Here is a 20,019-nt window from a genome sequence, read left to right as displayed (position 1 = left end):
TTTAGCTCTAGCTTTTCACCGGGGTTGTCATTTGAAACGATTTTTGTTTGCTCCACAATTATAAATATGTATTTCAAACCTTACTTTGGGTCACTAGTAGGCCTAGAGAGCTGGGTCAGCAGTATAACAAGGCATGTGCGTCGCAAAGCATTTCCCGCATCACGTCGATTCTATCACGCGGGATTTCCGGAACATATGCATGTTTCCATGTATGCCCTCAGTCCACCGAGGGTGCTGCCAATGTCCCAATCGTCAACGGCTCCAACAAACTGAGAAGAGGAAGGAAGAGACTGCAAGAAAAAGAGGGTTACCCACCTTCTGGCTGTGTCGAGACTGTGCCAGTGCTGCTCAGCTGGAGCAGGGTCAGTTGTGTTCGGGTTCCAAGTGTGAATATTAGATTTAGGTGATGATGCCAAGCTGCTTAGGTATGTGTGACACCTGACTACTGGTAGGTGTGGGTGATACACACTCACTCACCTGAGGCACGGATTGAATACACTTTGGGACGCCATGCCCTTTCTGGTTTGGTCATGCGCATTGAGCCTAATCTCCCGGACTGCCAAGAAAACACTGTTACTCTGTAAAAAGGCTAAGAAAAGGCTGTCATCTTAAAGGTCATGAAAGCTGTGCTAGAGAGAACCGCTAGGCTAGTAGGCTAGGCTACCGCTGCTGATGAACAGATTAGAGACAAAAGCAAAGGTAAACATTTCATATGCTTTGAGTTTTATGTAATCAAACAAGGTTTCCTGTTTCTCATCCAGTGGGATAAACGTATGCACATTTGTTTAACCTCCCGAATCAAGATTTGATCTCTATATACCCTCTGAATGTCTGTCTGTCTGTCTGTGTCTACCTCTCTCTCTCTCTCTCTCTCTCTCTCTCTCTCTCTCTCTCTCTCTCTCTCTCTCTCTTTCTCTCTCTCTCTCTCTCTCTCTCTCTCTCTCTCTCTCTCTCTCTCTCTCTCTCACACACACACACAAACTCAAATAATATATAAATACCACAATTTCTTAATCACATTGTATTGGTCATTATGGAGATCTCAAAGAAAAGTAGAACTTTAATGGTTTTACCGTCATTGGAATAAAAATGTATGATTATTAATAACTAAAGTTAATTTCGAAAATGATAGGAGTTAGTTGCTGCTAAAATTACATTTGGCACCTCAGGCACTGGTAAGATTACTTTTTTTGTGTCATAAAATCAGCATTTCTTCTTTTTCAGTCTTTTAAACAAACTGTAGAGGGCGCTGTGTTTCGTCTGGTACACCCAGTTCCTTGACAAGCAGGAGCTTGAGACTGAAGTTTTGAGCATGTACCTGCATTTCCCCAATGTTACCACCAGGTGGCGAAAGTGTTTTGTAACAGTCAACCAGAAGTCCGTTTGAATGAGGACTTGAAAACAGTGAGGTCTTCATGTCATAAGGCATGGTGGTGGTGGTGGTGGTGGTGGTGGGGCGGGGGCAACCTTTTGGAAATATAGTTTGGAATTTAGATTTCGAAAACCAAATGAAAGAAAAAATAAGTACTGAAACGCTAAAAAGCTTAGAGAAGCATGATCAAGAGATGGATAGTGATTGTTCCCAGTCTCAGCTCACATGACAGAGCAGCACTGACAGGTTTTGCGTTTGGGGGGTATCCCCTCTCCCTCCGCTCTGCTGGGCGGGGCTTGAGCAGGGGCCACTAGAGGGTGCAGCTCAGCCCCCTGCCCCGTCTCCCTCCTCTGGGCCCCGACCGTGGCCCCATCCAGGGCCACGTCCTGGAACACTTCATTCTTCTGACCCTCTTTCGCCAACCCCTCTTCTGGCTCTCCTCCTCCTCCCCTCTCCCGGCTCAGAGGGGATGCTTCCCTCTCTTCCTCCCTCTCTCCACCTGCCTCTCCCCTTCTCGCTGGCGCCCCGGGGGCGGAGTCATCCTGGGCGGGGCTGGTCTCCTCCACCTCCTCCTCGTCTGAGATGATCACTCGCTCCACCGTCAGCAGCCCTCCGCGGTCCTCGTGGCCCAGGCTCTGGCCGGCCTCCGCCGCGTCCGTGTAGCCCAGGAAGGTGAGCGTGACCGGGCCGTCCTCCATCCCGTACACCCCCCCGTCGTCTCCACCCGCCGCTTCCTCCTGGTTCGACCACCCGCCGCCCGGTCCGCCCTCCTCGCACCTCCCTCCGTAGTCCTCGTCGTCCTCCCCTCCGCTCTCGTAACATGCCTCAATCTCCACCTCCACCTCCGGGTTCTCGTAGCTGCTCAGGCTCTCGTCGTTCTCCGCCGGGCCCTCCCGCCACAAAGCCTCCTGGGTGGGATCGCAGGGGGCGTCCCCCTCCTCCCCCTCCGGCCCGCCATCGTCGTCCCTCTGTCCCCCCCGCGGTGGGGCGCTCGCCTCCCCCAGCACCATCTGCATCCCCACGCCGTCCAGGGCGCTCAGGACCTGGTCCAGCTCCTCGGCCGAGGGCTGCGCCCCTCCCGCACCCCCCAGGGCCAGGACGCGCTTCCTGCCGTCGTCGAAGACCGTGGCGCCCGCGGGCACGCCGGCCGCGGGCACGGGGGCCACTGACCGGATGGTGGTGGCTCCGGTTCGGGGGTCTCTCTCCACTTGCACGGCCACCATACCCAGCACTGCAACACCGGGGGGGGGGGGGGGGGCAGGGGGGAAATGAAATGTCACGTTAGGAAATAACAAATAACAACACAATAATAAGATATATACTGTGAATATATGTATATATAATCCTTCAGAAAATGAAATGTCGCTTTGGGAAATAACAAATATTTCATAATGTATAAAGAGCAGAACTAGGATTTCAAGTACAAAACTGGGATGTGACCTTTGTAGACCCACTTCACCCTCAAGGCAATGTCTGCATTAGGCGAAGGTGGAGAGGGTGAGTGTTTTGGGAGAAAGTCGGAGGCTTGTTGGGTTACTGTGGTCCAACACAGCCTTCAGTACACCACACAGCTGGGGCTCAGAGTGCACGGACCACTACCCCTCTATTCCTCTAGCTCCCTGGCATGCATCAAACATTAACCAGAAGATATGACAAAGAGGGCTAAATTTAGCTAGCCGTGTGTGTGTGCACGAGTGTGCGTGCACATTTCTGCTCCAGCCTCTCCATCCTGAAACTTGGTTAGGCTGTGGCCTTGAGGTACGACCCAGAATCAGGAGGACATGTGTGTATGCCCTCACTACACACACACACACACACACACACACCACTCCTCCCAGGCACAAGCCAAACATGGAGCTTGGGTAAAGCAGGTGTAGTATCCAATAGCGTAACTCAGTGTGTGAAGCACCTTAGACCTGGGATACAAGCATCCTTTTCAGTAAAAGCCATGTTCCCATGGCCGAACCCTGGTGTCACCTGATCGGTCATCCTGTCCGTTTTCTTGGAACATCATCTGTGATGTCATCGACCAGGGGAGGTGACTCTCAGCTGCTCTCATCACTGCAGAGGACAGACAGACAGTGAGACAGTCAGACAGACAGTCAGTGAGACAGTCAGACAGACAGTCAGACAGTGAGACAGACAGACAGACAGTGAGACAGACAGTCAGACAGACAGACAGACAGTCAGACAGACAGACAGTCAGACAGACAGTCTGACAGACGGACAGTGAGACAGTCAGACAACCAGACAGACAGTGAGACAGACCGACAGACAGACAGACAGTGAGACAGTCAGAAAACCAGACAGACAGTGAGACAGACCGACAGACAGACAGACAGACAGACAGTGAGACAGTCAGACAGACAGTCTGACAGACGGACAGTGAGACAGTCAGACAACCAGACAGACAGTGAGACAGACCGACAGACAGACAGACAGACAGTGAGACAGTCAGAAAACCAGACAGACAGTGAGACAGACCGACAGACAGACAGACAGTGAGACAGTCAGACAGACAGTCAGACAGACGGACAGTGAGACAGTCAGACAACCAAACAGTCAGACAACCAGACAGTCAGACAGCCAGACAACCAGACAGTCAGACAGCCACACAGTCACACAGTCAGACAACCAGACAGACAGTCAGACAACCAGGCAGACAATCTACAGTCAGACAACCAGACAGACAGACAGTCAGACAACCAGACAGACAGACAACCAGACAGACAGTCAGACAAACAGACAGTCAGACAATCAGACAACCACACAGTCAGACAGACAGTCAGACAACCAGACAGACAGACAACCAGACAGACAGTCAGACAAACAGACAGTCAGACAATCAGACAACCACACAGACAGACAGACAGTCACACAGTCAGACAACCAGACAGACAGTCAGACAACCAGGCAGACAATCTGACAGTCAGACAACCAGACAGACAGACAATCAGACAACCAGTCAGACAGTCAGAAAACCAGACAGACAGTCAGTCAGACAACCAGACAGACAGTCAGTTATACAGGCAGATAGGAATACAGTGTCAGGAATATTTATCTATCAAGCATTGCACAGTCAATCAGTGAACAAGTTTGAGAAAGCTTTATTACTTGCGGCCGCAAGGAGACAAAACATCACACGTCATTGTGCTATAAGTTTGTCTGCTAGCATGTTGTGCTAGCAAGCTATTTACAGAACCGCTCTTGACTGTTATTGGCTAAAACAAAGGCATGCAAATATCCCATGGCTCTTTTTTCATTGGCTCCCTTGCATAGACCTGGCACGCGTGTGTTTGAGTGTGTGCGTGTTTGAGTGTGTGCATGTGTGCGCTCTTTGACCCCTGTAAGCTTAACAAACTCCTTCATGGCCTCGCCAGAAAGATAGTGGTCAAGCCCAGGTCCCCTTGTTTACGTAAGCCTAGTGTTATCCAAAGTTTAGATTTGGGGTTAGGCCTCACTTTGGACACAAGAAATGCTGAACACAGAATCATTCTTATACAGGATAACAGTTACATCTTTAACTTTTCTAACAGACAGGCAGACAGATGTTTAGATACATCGCACAGCCTACAGGACACCGTACAGCCTAACACACATACACACACGCTTACCACAGGAGAGACTACCATTAAGAGATGGGGTGAAGACAGGCCAAAACTTTTAAGTTTCGCACCTGGGGTAAAAGAGTGCGAGTGTGTGTGTGTGCGTGTGTTAATGTGTGTGTGGGGGGTGGGGGTGGTGGTAGAGAAGTAATGAAGGTTGTATCAAATAAATATTTCATACCTTCACTACAACTACACTAATGGATTGCGCGTGTGTGTGTGGGGAGGGCTCTCCTTCCGGCACCTTCTGGTGACGCGATGGGGAGTCAGATGGCTGAGCAGTGAGGGAGTTGGGCTCGTAATCAGAAGGTTGCCGGATCGATTCCGTTCCATGCCGTGCCAAATGACGTTGTGTCCTTGGGCAAGGCACTTCACCCTACTTGCCTCGGGGGGAATGTCCCTGTACTTACTGCAAGTCGCTATGGATAAGAGCGTCTGCTAAATGACTAGATGTAAATGTGTCGGAGTCGCGTGAAGGCAATTCAAACGTGACAGCCGTGTCTCTGTTCTGACGGCCAGACAGCCTTCCTCCCACAGAGCCCAAGATGGACGGAGAGACATCAGAGAAGGGGACTGACCAAGGACACAACGAAAGGACGGTCCTATTGGAAACACACCCGAGACACAGACACTTACCTTGCCGCATCACTTCCTCCTCCGTGTCAACCTAGGGGGGCAGAGAAACATTTGAGGTGGTACCCCGAGTCAGCCAAACCCCATATTCCCATTTTACATTTTTTTCATTTAGCAGACGCTCTTATCCAGAGCGACTTACAGTAAGTACAGGGACATTCCCCCCTTGACCAAGGACGTCATTTTGGCTCAGCCGGGAATCGAACTGGCGACCTTCAGATTACCAGCCCGATTCCCTCACCGTTCAGCCACCTGACTACCTACAGACTGTGAGAGCTTGTGCACGTCGACCTCCACCAGCTCCCGCGTTCTTTCTTCCTGTCATAAATATTTCACAGTAATCATGGCTGAAGTGTGGCTCCTCGCACGCTAGCCTCCGGTCGAGTACCCACCAATAATTTCAACCGCCCCCTGCCGCGCCCGGTTCTAGACGGTGTTGGCTGCAGCTAAATATGGACCCAGAGTGGGGCCTTTTACTGAATGTTCAAAGTTCAAGTGCTGTTTCCCGCTAGCGGGAGTCAGAGTGCAAAGAGAGGTACTGCACACTTCTCTACAGTAAAATGGGGTCAATGACAGAGCAGTCCTGACTTCTCCATAGAAGAGAACGTCGCGGAATGTCCCAAAGTTCAGCGTAGAGCATGTGTTGTAGATAAATACCAACTGTCTTGCAAGGTTAGTGACCCCAAAGCGAACGATAAGTTCAACAAAACCTCCTTCAAAACTGAACTAAGCCTCGGGGAAAACCGTTACTTTGTCTCTTCCTCGCTGTGTGTCTGCTGAGTCAGGGATAGCTCTCTGGAGATCCGGGACTCAGGGTGGAATTCCCCTCTTCTTTCTTTGAAGATGAGAAGGTCTGTCACCACGGGGGGCGTTGTTAACGTGCGGTGACCCCTTGATCACAAAAACGTCTGTTGTTGATGTGTCTTTGTAGATCAGCTGAATCTTCTGCTATAACTGTAAACAGTTTGGCTTTCGCCAATGGCCAAACTCAATGTTGTCGTTTGTGCTGCGTTCCTATAGCAATGTTATTTTCAAAAATGTACACTCAACCTGCACTACCTATTATGACTCGCTTTTATTATGACTTATGAACCGCTCCTATGATCTGTTTTTATAAGAGAGGGCTAACCTGACTGGGGTTGTGGTTCATGCTGGTATCTATACAGTTGGATGATACTCTCTGCTGGTCTTCCCCCTCTCCTTTGACCTCTGACCCTTCCCGTTCTTCAGTTGACCTGTGGATGGATATAAAACAGACTGGTGACTGACCACACACACATGCATGCACATCGACACGCACACTCACACAGTGGCCCATAACATAACTGTAGCAGGTAGGGTCCATTCTGGGTTCCAGGGCAGTGTCAGATTCAGCAGCATGTGTTTTACATAACAGAAGCAATCCCAACTCCAGCCAGTGGGCATGGTGAGGGATGTGAGTCAGTGTGTGTGTGTGTGTGTGTGTGTGTGTGTGTGTGTGTGTGTGTGTGGGTTTGCATGTATGTGCGTGTGCATGTTTCATGTGAAATGGGCTTGTGGAAATCATGTGCTTGGGTATGTGCATGACTGTAAGTGTGTCTCTCACTCGGTTTTGTCCTGGGGCCCAGTGTTATCTGCTGGGGCTGAGGCTGGGGCTGGGGCTGAGGCTGGGGCTGGGGCTGGGGCTGAGGCTGGGGCTGGGGCTGAGGCTTTTTCCATGAGCCACTGGTCCCGCAAGGACTTCCTCTGAAAAACACAAAAGAGATGGGTGGAATGAGAGAAAACGAGAGAAAGTCAGACCCACGCACGCACACTCAGGGATTCTTCTGTTACAGCACGCTTCAAACAGTAGTGACGGTTGTGGCCAGAGGAGTCAGCCATTTTGGATCGGCAGCCCAGGGAGACCGCAGCCTCGGGGAGGCCCAGTTGCCTGATCCTGCCTCTCTGTCAAGGAAACTGCGACCCCCTGGAGGGCCTCCCTCCACAGACCCCAGGGCCCCTGACATCCTGGTCCCAGGGTGGTGGTTGTGTGTGTGAGTATGTGTGTGTCTGATCAGTGAGGGTTCAGTTGTGCCCCGTCATTAGACACTGGCAGGAGGCTGAGTGACTGAATGTGACAAACAGAAGACAGCCTTCCCACCGTGTCTGCGGCAGAGCCAGAGAGCCTCTCCTGGGAGAACCGCTGCATGGATCCACCCCCTGACAGGCATTCACGGTCTGACAAACACGTTGCCGTCCTGCCCGGCCATGGACACGGCGTGGACTGTAGGATCCACACCTAACCTAGCTTAGCTTAGCCTAGCCTAGCCTAGCCTAGCCTAGCCTAAACTAACCTAACCTAGCCTAGCCTCGGGCATGGGCTCTCTCCTTTGGGGAGGACAGGATGAGTTACAGTTTGTGGGAATGAGTTACAGGGAGGTTGGCTGGCTGGGCATCAACATGGATCATATCGTATGTGACGGCCTAGTGAGGCTGAGGGTTACTTACAGTGTACGAGCACTGCATGCTTGTTACATGGTGTCAGAGAGTTCTCCTCGCGTCCCCTCCCCTCTGACTCACCCCTCTGCAGCCGCCTTGTCACTCTCCTCTCCTCTTTGCTTCCCTCCATCTCTCCCTCTCCCTCTCCCTCTCCCTCTCCCTCCCTCCCTCCCTCCCTCCCTCCCTCCCTCCCTCCCTCCCTCCCTCCCTCCCTCCCTCCCTCCCTCCCTCCCTCCCTCCCTCCCTCCCTCCCTCCCTCCTCCCCTCCCTCCCTCCCTCCCTCCCTCCCTCTCTCTCTCTCTCTCTCTCTTTCTCTCTCTCTCTCTCTCTCTCTCTCTCCCTCTCTCTCTCTCTTTCTCGCTCTTTCTCCCCCTCTCTCCCTCTATCTGTCTCTCTCTCACCGATAGTTTCAAGGCAGACACTAAGCCATGACCTCTACAGGCTATTTAACCATAGAAGAAGAAGAGGAAGTTCATATCCCAGACCTGAGCTGGGCACAGCGCTCCCCTCTCTCTCTCGGGTGGTGCTGGGGCCGAGTTAGTGTTGACTACAATGGGAGGCTGAGGGCCTTGGGATGTTTTCAGCGTTGCTGAGGAAGGTTAATTGAGTTATTATGTCATAGGAGAACCCCACCCTGAAGCATGTGAGCCTGTGTGCGTGTGTGTGCGTGCGTGCGTGTGTGTGAGAGAAAGAGAGCGAGCGAGAGAGACAGAGAAACACCGAGTATTTGTGTCTGTGTGTGTACGCGTGTACGAGAGTGTGAACGGGAGCTTGTGTGTGGGAAACGAGCGAGTGCGGGAGAGAGAAAGGACGTGAAGAGTGCGCGTCCGGTCGGACCTTGAGCTGTGCCAGCTTCAGCGACTCTTCCTCCATCTCCCTCTTCGCTCTCTCCTCCTCCTCCTGCTGGCGACGCTTCTCCTGGCGAGAGAGAGATTTGCAAAGGAGAGAGAAGAGAAGAGAGAAGAGGAGAGAAAAGACGAGAGAGAAGAGAAGAGGGAAGGAGAGACATTTTGAACATCCTCAAAGCTCAACGTGCGTTTCCTGTTTCCACCAGCATGACAGCGCGGTCATGATATTTGCAGCTCACAGGTCGTCATCGCCGCTGACATGACTGTACACTATAAACTACAGTAAAAGTGAAATATTAACTCTAAGTTAACTGTCCGTTTTACACATACTGTAGTCACTTACTGTGATAAAGCAATAAAGCAACTCAGTTTAGGCCCTGTAAATGTCACCCTGGATGCAGATACAGTACAGTCTATAGGATGCTGGCGTGGGAGATAACAGGAGCAGCATGCTGACCGTAACGATAGTCATGGCTTTATTGTTAGTGTTAAATGCAGTTGAGGAGCCTTATCACTGCTGACCTGGGTTCTGTCTGTCATCTTTCCAGGGGTCAAAGGTTTAAGTTGAGAAACGGAGAGAGAAGAGGCGGGTCTAGGGTGGGCATGTGGGTTTGGAACCACACACGCACACACACACACACACACACACACACACACACACACACATCTTCCTAATCTAGCTAAAAGGCCACCACCTCTCAATTGTCTGACCCCAACGTCTGAAGCAGTCCACCTGTGTGACTCCTCTTAACAGCAAATACAATTCGATTACGCATAACAGGATGGTTCATTTAGATCTGAATTCAATCAACAGCTCGCTCTAACCTAACTCAATCACCTCCTCTAAGGACCCACTCTCTGGTAGACGATTCAACAGTGCTAACTCAGTCCCCAGGATCGTTCATAATCATTACGACAGTAGGAAAAGAGACAGGAGGCAACAGGAGGTTGTGTGCGTGTGTGTGTGCGCTTAGGTGGGGAGGTGTATTACGTGTGAATGTTTGTGTAAGTGTGGAGGTGTATTTGTGTGTGTGTGTGAGAGCGAAAGTGTGTGAGTCTGTGTGTGTGTGTGTGTGTGGGAGGAAGGTCCACTAAGCGTGTGTGTCTGTCATCTCGCTCCTCACACACTTGACCTTTGCCTCCTGTGAGCTTGAGGGATCCACATTCTTGTCCTTCCAGATCAACGCTCATTGGCCTTAATGCCTTACAGCCCATTGGCTACTCTGCTGGCTCAGGCTCGATCCCTCTCAGTTACACTCACTGGACTGTCCACCCTGACCGTGGCCATGACATGACCAGGGTCGTGTCGTCGACAAGATAGTTTGATCACAAAACGTTTTGATGCAAGGTTTGGGTGAAGGAGACCGAGAAAAGGGTATCATTCTCTGTACAGAAACTCACGGCTATTGCTTGGAGCCTTTGTTGATACTTCTCTGCCTCGTCCATCTTGGTCCTGCAAAACAGAGGGAAAGAGATGGTTGTGGAAGGGTGTCGTTTTGGTTAACTGTAGTTTCACGGGCATGTGCAGTTCTGGGTTTTGTAGTCCTGTGTCGTCTGGCTTCGGAAACAACCTTGTAAAGTGGAGGCCCGAAATTGGCACATGTAGAAAAAGCATGACGTGAATATCTTCATTTTATATTCCGAAGGGATCTATTGCTAGGGGACATGTTTCAGTCACACTTCAAAGCCTTCCAGAGTTCTGTCACAGAAGACCAGCTGCAGCTGATATCTAGTGTCCCTTTGGGTTGTGGTGGTCACAGATAATAAAACAACACCAGTTAATCACACGCACACACACGCACGGGTGTTGCCTGTTCTTTCCTGTTACTGAGAGGATCTCTGGCTATGTTTCCAAAAAGCTAAATGGGAGAGGAGAAGAGAGAGGAGGAGAGGAGGGCTGAAGAGGGGATAGGGACTGATAAAAAGAATCGGTTTGATGTTGTCATGTTGTTGCATGGCGAAAATAATGAGTCTACTAAAAGAAGGATTGATTTCCAAAGCCACACACACACACACACACACAGATTGACACATGCACGCACACACACACCCCCACATACTGACACGCACACTCACAGGATGAGGGGCAACGCGTGGGAGTGATGAGAGGTAACACAGAAACTGGAGAATGTGTGGGAGGTTACAGTCGAGGATAACCAACTGTAGGTTCACTTCCCCTCCTCCTTTCATCTTTCCCTTCTCCTCCACTCATCCTCCTCGCCCCTCCTCCTCTCCTCTTCCCCTCCTCTCCTCATCTTCCCCTTCTCCTCCACTCATCCTCCTCTCATCCTCCCCTCCTCTCATCCCATCCTCCTCCTCCCCCTTCCTCTCCTCTCCTCCTCTCCCATGACTGCACCCATCCCATGCTGTTTTGTGCTCCAGCGCCATTCTACCCGCTGCCTTCCGCCCCCCCCCCCCCCCCCCACGCAGCCACAGGGATTAGACAAGACAGCCTTCCCAGCCGTCCCAGCCCTCACATCAGACACGACACTGACAGGCGCTGTGACTCCCTTCAGAACACTGGGCTGGTTTGGAGTCAAACTCCAGGGACCCTCCGAGCAACTGCGGCGACACACACACACACACACCCACACACACACAGTCAGTCAGTCACACATCACATCAAAGTCAGCGCTGCGTCGGGTTGCTGTTTGAAGTCTGAAGATGTGATGGCTCGCACTAAGATAGGTGTAATGATTCCCGAGGACTGACTGGGGCTGTGCCGTACAGAGCTTCCCAACGGGGGATCGCACACACTCAGCAGTGTCTGTTTCAACCTCAGATCTCATGTGATGACATCGATATTGCATGTATGACTGGGTATGTTATATCCGCAGGTGTGAAGGGAGGTGGTGTGGCTATACTTCAGCCTGTACACAGTGTGTGTGTGTAAGCATCAGCTACTTCTATTAAACTGTATCCTTGGTGTGTGTGTGTGTGTGTGTGTGTGTGTGTGTAGAGCTCAGTCAGCGTGGTGGCGGGGGTCAGGGGATGGACGGTGATTAACGAGGGTTGTCATGGTGATGGAGAGGCAGGGAAGGGGCTCATGTAGAAGAACAAGAGCTCTGTCAACCCCCAGGGAAGCTCCCGGTATCTGTGTGTGTGTGCGTCAGAGTGTGTTTGAGTGTTTGAGTGTGTGTGTGTGTGAATGTGTCTGGGTGTGTGCGCGTGTGTTGGCGTGTGCTTCTCAGCGTGAGTGTTTGTGCATGTGCGTACGTGTCTAAGTGTGTGTTTGTGTGTGCATGTGTGTATGGGTCTCAGTGTGTGTGTGTGTCTGTGTGTTTGTGTAGTCTAGAGGTGACCCTAGCTGGCAGCGGGGCGGGAGGGGGGCTGGTGTTGAGCTAATGCCTCCCAGACACCAACAAGATCCTGGAGGCTCAGGGGGAACCCACTAATAGGATGCACACCCACCAGGGCTGCACACATCAGCCCGTCTGGAGAAGAAAGGGGAGGGAGGGAGGGATAGAAGTGCGGATAGAGAGAACAAAAGACAAAGAGAGAGAGAAAAAGAGAGAGCCAAAGAGCAAGAGAGAGAGAAAAAGCGCGCACGTGAGAGAGAGCGAGAGAGTACCAGGTGGCCTGACCTGTGTCTATAAGTTTTCCTCTGGACAGAAGGAGAAAACATGTTGTACTCAAGACCGCTACAAATGGAGCACTTTACCTTCTGTTTCCTCAGCCCCTGGACTCTCTCTCACCTCCCTTTGGTCTTATCCCTGTGAGCACTGAAGAGAGTAGTTTTGCTCTAAATGCAGGCTTGGACCAGGACCAGACAGACTGAGAGGACTGTGGGCGGTCCTCACCTAACTCACGCACTGTCTGCCTCTCTCTCTCTCCCTCCCTCTCTTTCCCTCTCTCTTTGTCCTTACCTCGCTCTCTCATTCTCTCTCTATTTCCCTCTCATTCTCCTCACCCATCCAGCTCTCTATCCCACAATTTCGATTTCTCCCCCCCCCCCCCCTCTCTCGACCACTCAGCACAACGTTGAGTGCCCTTATAGAACATAAAGTACCTGCTCATACTGAACTGATTTCCCCCTCAACAGAGACACACAAAGTGTGTGTGTGCGTTTGTTTTGTGTGTTTAGCATCAAATGTGCAACTGGGCACATTGGTAGGGAGTGAGGTACGGTGAAGGAGGTGTGAAGATGTGTGGGTGAGTGGGAGATACGATAGAGATTGGATATCCGGGTTCCAGTCACTGTGTGTGTGTGTTTGTATGTCTGTGTCTGTGAATGGGGGGTTCACTTTTAATTTGTAAGTTGCAGAATCGACACACTTTGTACTGTTGCAATGTGTGCACACAAAATAAAAGCTGTAAAGTAATCTTAAAAATAGCGCTTTTCCGAAACACACCATTCAACACCAGCACACACCATTTCCATCAACGTGCATAGTTTCTATGATCCCGTATAAGTGATCAGGTCAGGAAGTGTGTGTGTGTGTGTGTTTGAGAGAGAGAAAGTAGGGTAAAAGGCAGGATGCAGATGTTTGAGCTCCGCAGGGACCTCCATGTCTCCCTGTGTGGACTGGAGGCTGTAGAGCCTCACACACACACGCACACACACACGCACACACACACATAGTGGAATCCCAAATATGTCTACGGGTCTGGAATGGATCTCCCCCTGAAGCCCCCTATGGATTTCAGGGTTGGGGGGGATGTGGAAGGATGTGTGTGTGGGGGGGGGTGTGGGGGTGTGGGGGTGTTTGGGGGGGGGTGTGGGGGTGTGGGGGTGTGGGGGTGTGGGGTGGGAGTGGGGGTGTGGGGGTGTGGGGGTGTTTGGGGGGGGGGTGTGGGGGTGTGGGGGTGTGGGGGTGTGGGGTGGGAGTGGGGGTGTGGGGGTGTGGGGGTGTTTGGGGGGGGGGGTGTGGGGGTGTGGGGGTGTGGGGGTGTGGGGGTGTGGGGGTGTGGGGGTGTGGGGTGGGAGTGGGGGTGTGGGGGTGTGTGTGTGGGGGGGGGGGTGTGGGGGTGTGGGGGTGTGGGGTGGGAGTGGGGGTGTGGGGTGGGAGTGGGGGTGTGGGGGTGTGTGTGTGGGGGGGGGGGGTGTGGGGGTGTGGGGGTGTGGGGGTGTGGGGGTGTGGGGGTGGGCTCGCAGGGAGGGGATGGGCTCCATATGTTCATGGTCGACCAGGCTGGTGTTGCTCAGGTTCGCATACAATGGTTCTCTCTCCCGAGAAAATACAAAATGTCCCCTCGAGCCCATCTCAGACCCCGCTGGAGAGGAGGGGTGAGGAGAAGACGGGAGAGGAGGAGAGGGGTAGAGGCGGAGAGGGGAGGGACAAAGTGACACTCTGTCCCTAAAAGCGGTCAAGTACAAGAGCCGGGATTAGGGCTGTGCGCTCCTGATGTATAATTCAACTCTAGAACGCTGCCTCCTCTAAGGCCAGGGGCTTCTAAAAGTGACCCCCTCTCTCCCTCTTTCTAGCGCCCTCGCTCTCCTTTTCTCTCGCTTCCTCCTTACGCCCCCTCGTTCTCTCCGTCACTCTCCCTCTCTCTCTCTTTGAGTGTTTGCTTCCTTAAGTGACCCTCCGCCGTCTTCAACCCTACTGGGTGAAAGAACAGATTGGTTTGATGGAGTACAGTGTGTGAGTGGAGGGATGTTTGTTTTAGATTCCTGAAAATATAGGGAGTGCAACAGCAAGTATGACAGGAATGTGAAACGTTTCTTTGAAAGCCACATCGGCAGTCGCTTCCAGAACCTTCCTCTCCAGGCAGGAGGATGGAGGAATGGGAGGATGGAGGAATGGGAGGATGGAGGAATGGGAGAATGGAGGAATGGGAGAGGGAGGAATGGGAGAGGGAGGAATGGGAAGATGGAGGAATGGGACAGGGAGGAATGGGAGAGGGAGGAATGAGAGAGGGAGGAATGGGAGGATGGAGGAATGGGAGAGGGAGGAATGGGAGAGGGAGGAATGGGAGGATGGAGGAATGGGAGGATGGAGGAATGGGAGGATGGAGGAATGGGAGAGGGAGGAATGGGAGGATGGAGGAATGGGAGGATGGAGGAATGGGAGAGGGAGGAATGGGAGGATGGAGGAATGGGAGGATGGAGGAATGGGAGGATGGAGGAATGGGAGAGGGAGGAATGGGAGGATGGAGGAATGGGAGGATGGAGGAATGGGAGAGGGAGGAATGGGAGGATGGAGGAATGGGAGGATGGAGGAATGGGAGAGGGAGGAATGGGAGAGGGAGGAATGGGAGAGGGAGGAATGGGAGAATGGAGGAGAGGAGGAAACAGGACTAAAAGAAGACGTGGGAGTGGATGAGGAGTGCAGACTGGGCAACATCGCTGATAAATCAGGAAGGACAGATGAAGAAGGTCCAGGGATGGGGGTAGGAGACAGGACTCCCTGGGTAGGAGAGATGACTCCCTGGGTAGGAGAGAGGACTCCCTGGGTAGGAGAGATGACTCCCTGGGTAAGAGAGAGGACTCCCTGGGTAGGAGAGAGGACTCCCTGGGTAGGAGACAGGATCCTCTGGGTAGGAGAGATGACTCCCTGGGTAGGAGAGAGGACTCCCTGGGTAGGAGAGAGGACTCCCTGGGTAGGAGACAGGATCCTCTGGGTAGGAGCCATTACTGGCAGACTCCACTGCTGATACTGATCCCACAATGCAGAGCAGGGGAGACACTGATCAATGGTCTCTCTGTCAGGGGCTTTCCCCTGGGCCACACACACAGGCAAACACACAGTCATACACACACACACAGGCTTACACTCACACACTGGCATACACACACACACACACACACACACACACACACAGGAAGCATACTATCTTACACAAACTCAGGAGACACACACGTGCACCCACACACACACACACAACACAATCTACTGTTCACCCATGCAGACTGCCAGGCCTAACAACATTCCAATCTAGGAAATCATATCTCCCATCACCTGGCAACTATCTGCAGTTAATCACACTGGAGCACAATGCAGGCATGTGTATGTGAACAGATTGTGTGTGTGTGTGTCTTGCATGATCACATTACAGCCCATCCACCATGCAGCAGTTATGTAACTGATCAAAGGGATTTGAATCCTCTCAGTTTGGTTCTTGTCGTTAAACGTGTGTGTGTGTGTAAACGTGTGTGTGTGTTCCCTCGCTGAGGACGTGGTCAGTGGGAGCTCCCTGCTCGTTGGCTCCGATCAGGATCAAAGCTGGGGAGCGGGGCCGCAGACGGCTGGGCTGGCGTGCGTGTCGCAGTGGGTCTGTCACCATCCTCGTGGTCGTTAGAGGAAAGGGCCCCTGCAGGCTGTCGACTGGGCCATACGGGACCTTTAGCCATTCCCTCACACACACACACACACACACGCTCACACGCACGCTCACACGCACGCTCGCACACGCTCACGGACACGCTCACGCACATATATATCAACTCACACACCTGTGTACCTCTACAACCACACACTGCGACACACACCCTCGATGGAACTGACGGTTCCTAGAGAGGTGGTTACTAGGCAGGACCCAGGACCGAGCCAAAGTGAGCTGTTTACACTTGCTGTGGATGGGCGCTGGCAACTTGCTGTGTGTGTGTGTGTGTGTGTGAGAAAGAGAGAGAGTAAGAGAGAGAGAGAGAGAGAGAGAGAGAGAGAGAGAGAGAGAGAGAGAGAGAGAGAGAGAGAGAGTAAGAGAGTAAGAGAGAGAGAGAGAGAGATAGAGAGAGAGAGAGAGAGAGTAAGAGAGAGAGAGAGAGAGAGAGAGAGAGAGAGAGAGAGAGAGAGAGAGAGAGAGAGAGAGAGAGAGAGAGAGAGAGAGAGAGAGAGAGAGAGGGAGAGAGAGAGAGAGAGAGAGAGGATTTCACACTGTCTCTGAATGTCATCACTCCGCTCGGGCCGACCTCCGTACTAAAGAGCCGTCGCTTCCCAGATTTCACACTCACGCCCTCCCATTGGTCACATGACACATGACTCAACCACGACCAATCACACTAATAGGAGAGGAGAAGATAGGAGGGGAAAGGAGCGGTGACAAGGACAGGGGAGAGAGGAAAGGAGAGATGACGAGACAAGGAGGAGAGGAGCGGCGGGGTGACGAGGATGACGAGGAGAGTGGAGGAGAGTGAAAAGTGGCAAAGAAGAGAAAGAAGCGCAAGGAGGTAGAGGAAGAGAAAGTAATCTTCCAATGGTATATGATCGAACAGCCTATAAGAGTCATCTGTCGTCAAGATCCTTGGATTCTCACACATACAGCAACATGATATATACACTGTATGGATATCAAATCAGCACACGCACACTACACATGACTACATGTACACAAAACAAACAGGCAGACACATTGTACTGTCTTGAACTCGGCAATGGCTGCATCAAGCTGACCCAGGCTATTGAATGACTAAACTACCCTGTACCACAAGGGTCCAAAAAACACCATGGCCATTGGAAACCCCCTCTTTTTCGCTCTTCCCCTTACTTTCCCCCCGTCTCTCCTTCTGTTTCCCTCCCTCTCTTTCCCTCCCTCCCCTCTCTCTCCATCCCTCCCTCTCTTTCCCTCCCTCCCTCTCTCTCCCTCCCTCCCTCTCTTTCCCTCCCTCCCCTCTCTTTCCCTCCCTCCCCTCTCTCCATCCCTCCCTCTCTTTCCCTCCCTCCCCTCTCTTTCCCTCCCTCCCCTCTCTCTCCATCCCTCCCTCTCTTTCCCTCCCTCCCCTCTCTCTCCATCCCTCCCTCTCTTTCCCTCCCTCCCCTCTCTTTCCCTCCCTCCCCTCTCTCTCCATCCCTTCCTCTCTTTCCCTCCCTCCCCTCTCTCTCCATCCCTCCCTCTCTTTCCCTCCCTCCCCTCTCTCTCCATCCCTCCCTCTCTTTCCCTCCCTCCCCTCTCTTTCCCTCCCTCCCCTCTCTCTCCATCCCTCCCTCTCTTTCCCTCCCTCCCCTCTCTTTCCCTCCCTCCCCTCTCTCTCCATCCCTCCCTCTCTTTCCCTCCCTCCCCTCTCTCTCTCCCTCCTCTCTTTTTTTTCCCTTTTGAATAGTTGATATCATAGCGTTGAAAAGAATAGCATACCCCTAATCTCGCTAGTCCAGGTGGTCTAAAAATACACATTTTAGAGAGTGCAAGTATTCTGCTAGTCAGGCTCTAATAACCCTGGCAGGGGGCATGTCTGTAGACTGGGCACTCCCAGTACCTGTGCTGCACTGCCTACCTCACCTCCATCATGCTCCATTCAATCGCTCCATCTGAGTCCAAGATTATGGCAGTAAAATTGATTGGACTTCCATTGACTGGAATATAAACTAGCAGGTCTGGCCTGTAGTGGTTTTCAAGTTCAGGTAAAAATGTGGTTGAGGTCAGACTGTGAACCTTAGACTTAAAGACGGTGTGTGTGTTTGTGTGTGTTTGCGTGTGTGTGTGCTAAGTGTGTTTGTGTGTGTGTTTGAGTGGGTTTTTGTGTACAGTGTTTAGCCTGAGAACCTAAACTTTTCCTCTATGGCACGATTGACTCCCTTCTACTCCCGTGACTACAAGACACACACACACACACACCACTGTGTTAATACTTGACTCTCTCTAAGTTCCATGTTGTTCAGCTGGCTGCAGCCCTTGACTCAGAGCCCTGCTATAGGCCCACTGCAGCCCTGCTATAGGCCCACTGCAGCCCTGCTATAGGCCCACTGCAACCCTGCTATAGGCCCACTGCAGCCCTGCTATAGGCCCACTGCAGCGCTGCTATAGGCCCACTGCAGCCCTGCTATAGGCCCACTGCAGCCCTGCTATAGGCCCACTGCAGCCCTGCTATAGGCCCACTGCAGCCCTGCTATAGGCCCACTGCAGCCCTGCTATAGGCCCACTGCAGCCCTGCTATAGGCCCACTGCAGCCCTGCTATAGGCCCACTGTCTCTGGGCAGACTCCTGCCCTTGTCTCTCCCACTGCCAGGCTCACCATGCAGCCTCCACAGAGCATGTCACCTTCTGATCTGCTCTAACAAGGCCCTGGGCGTCGCCGTCACCTGGCAAGCAGTCGTCGCCTCCCTGAGGAGGAATCTGGAGGTTTCGACCTCGGATCTGTGTGGACGTCCTGGTCCTCCCAGGCAGCAGAGACAGTGGGAGACGGAGCAAGGCTCGGGCACAACACACAGCCCTTGAAGACGACTCCCGATGGCCAAGTGAATCTGCCGTTTTCTGGGGGAAGCGATCACGCGCACACAGACGTGCACAGCTGCGGCCTGACGTGCTGGCATGCACTCTGTCTCCTGAAGTACACTTTGCTGAACTGCGCACACACGAGAAACGCACCGATGAATTATGCAATGCTAGGACGGTGTGTACTCCTACCGTCCTCCTTCCCACTCCAAACCGTTTGATCTTATCCTATTTGGCAGGACTTGGCCATTCTATTGCACTTAATCCTTGTTCTTATTCTGTGTGGGATGTGGAAGACACACATTGACATTCGCACATAACACACAGACACACACACACACACACAGACACACATACATACACTGACACAGATACCCACATGCAGACACACACAAACACACTCTGTCTGATCAGATGTGTCCCTAACCCATCCCGCAGACAGTACAACCCGGCTCCAGAAGGAAAAACAAACAAGATGATTGACAGTAAGCAATCGCTGTGGCCGTTGTCAGACAACATTCCTTCACTCCTTTCCTTCCCCTCCACTGAGATCACACCATTACATCGCCGGGGCGATTCACAGGCGGGGATATCCCGTCCAATCACAAGTCGGGACGGTCGGAGCAGGGATGAGGTCGCCGGGTCGGTGTCGAGGTGGGCGTGGCTCCGCCAGGGGATGTGGTTCAGCTACGTATTCGCTGGGCAAGGTGAGGATAACGACGAGGCCCGTGTGAATGGGGAGCACTTCCTGTGACTGAAACGCAGCACTCTGAACCTGCAAGTCACCCTTGACCTCAGAGTGCCAGCTGGGGCCGTCAGGTGACAAGACCGAGGCTGTCGTCCTCGACCTTCAGAGGTGTGGGACAAGGGAGAGCGAGGAAGAGAGAGAGATTTTGTCCTGGAGACCTACTCGTCAGTTTGAGTCCTGTTGAGGGACAGTTCAATCTCGACTCCAGGAGATGAAATAACACGAACTGAAAGGCCCCTTTGCCACGAGAACAAAGCAATCATTAAG

At 52.4% G+C, this 20,019-nt stretch overlaps 1 protein-coding gene across 2 annotated transcripts in view; it reads right to left on the bottom strand.

Moving 5' to 3' along the window:
• Nucleotides 1-702: 702 nt before the first annotated feature.
• Nucleotides 703-20,019, bottom strand: part of LOC146253946 (uncharacterized) — a 23,425-nt gene continuing 4,108 nt past the window's right edge. The window contains exons 2-8 of one of the 2 annotated variants that reach the window (XM_084678903.1): nucleotides 10,317-10,368; nucleotides 8,905-8,985; nucleotides 7,196-7,335; nucleotides 6,740-6,845; nucleotides 5,614-5,644; nucleotides 3,350-3,433; nucleotides 703-2,603 (exon numbers count right to left, since the gene is read on the bottom strand). In XM_084678903.1, coding sequence (XP_084535029.1) covers nucleotides 1,594-2,603; nucleotides 3,350-3,433; nucleotides 5,614-5,644; nucleotides 6,740-6,845; nucleotides 7,196-7,335; nucleotides 8,905-8,985; nucleotides 10,317-10,361 — 1,497 coding nt within the window. In that variant the 5' untranslated portion in view covers nucleotides 10,362-10,368 and the 3' untranslated portion in view covers nucleotides 703-1,593. The other variant, XM_084678902.1, reaches the window with a different exon arrangement.

The sequence above is a fragment of the Hypomesus nipponensis genome, chromosome 17, assembly GCF_054491055.1.
Source record: "Hypomesus nipponensis isolate SF chromosome 17, ASM5449105v1, whole genome shotgun sequence".
Taxonomy (NCBI): Eukaryota; Metazoa; Chordata; class Actinopteri; order Osmeriformes; family Osmeridae; genus Hypomesus; species Hypomesus nipponensis.
This window is presented reverse-complemented; position numbering and strand designations above follow the sequence as displayed.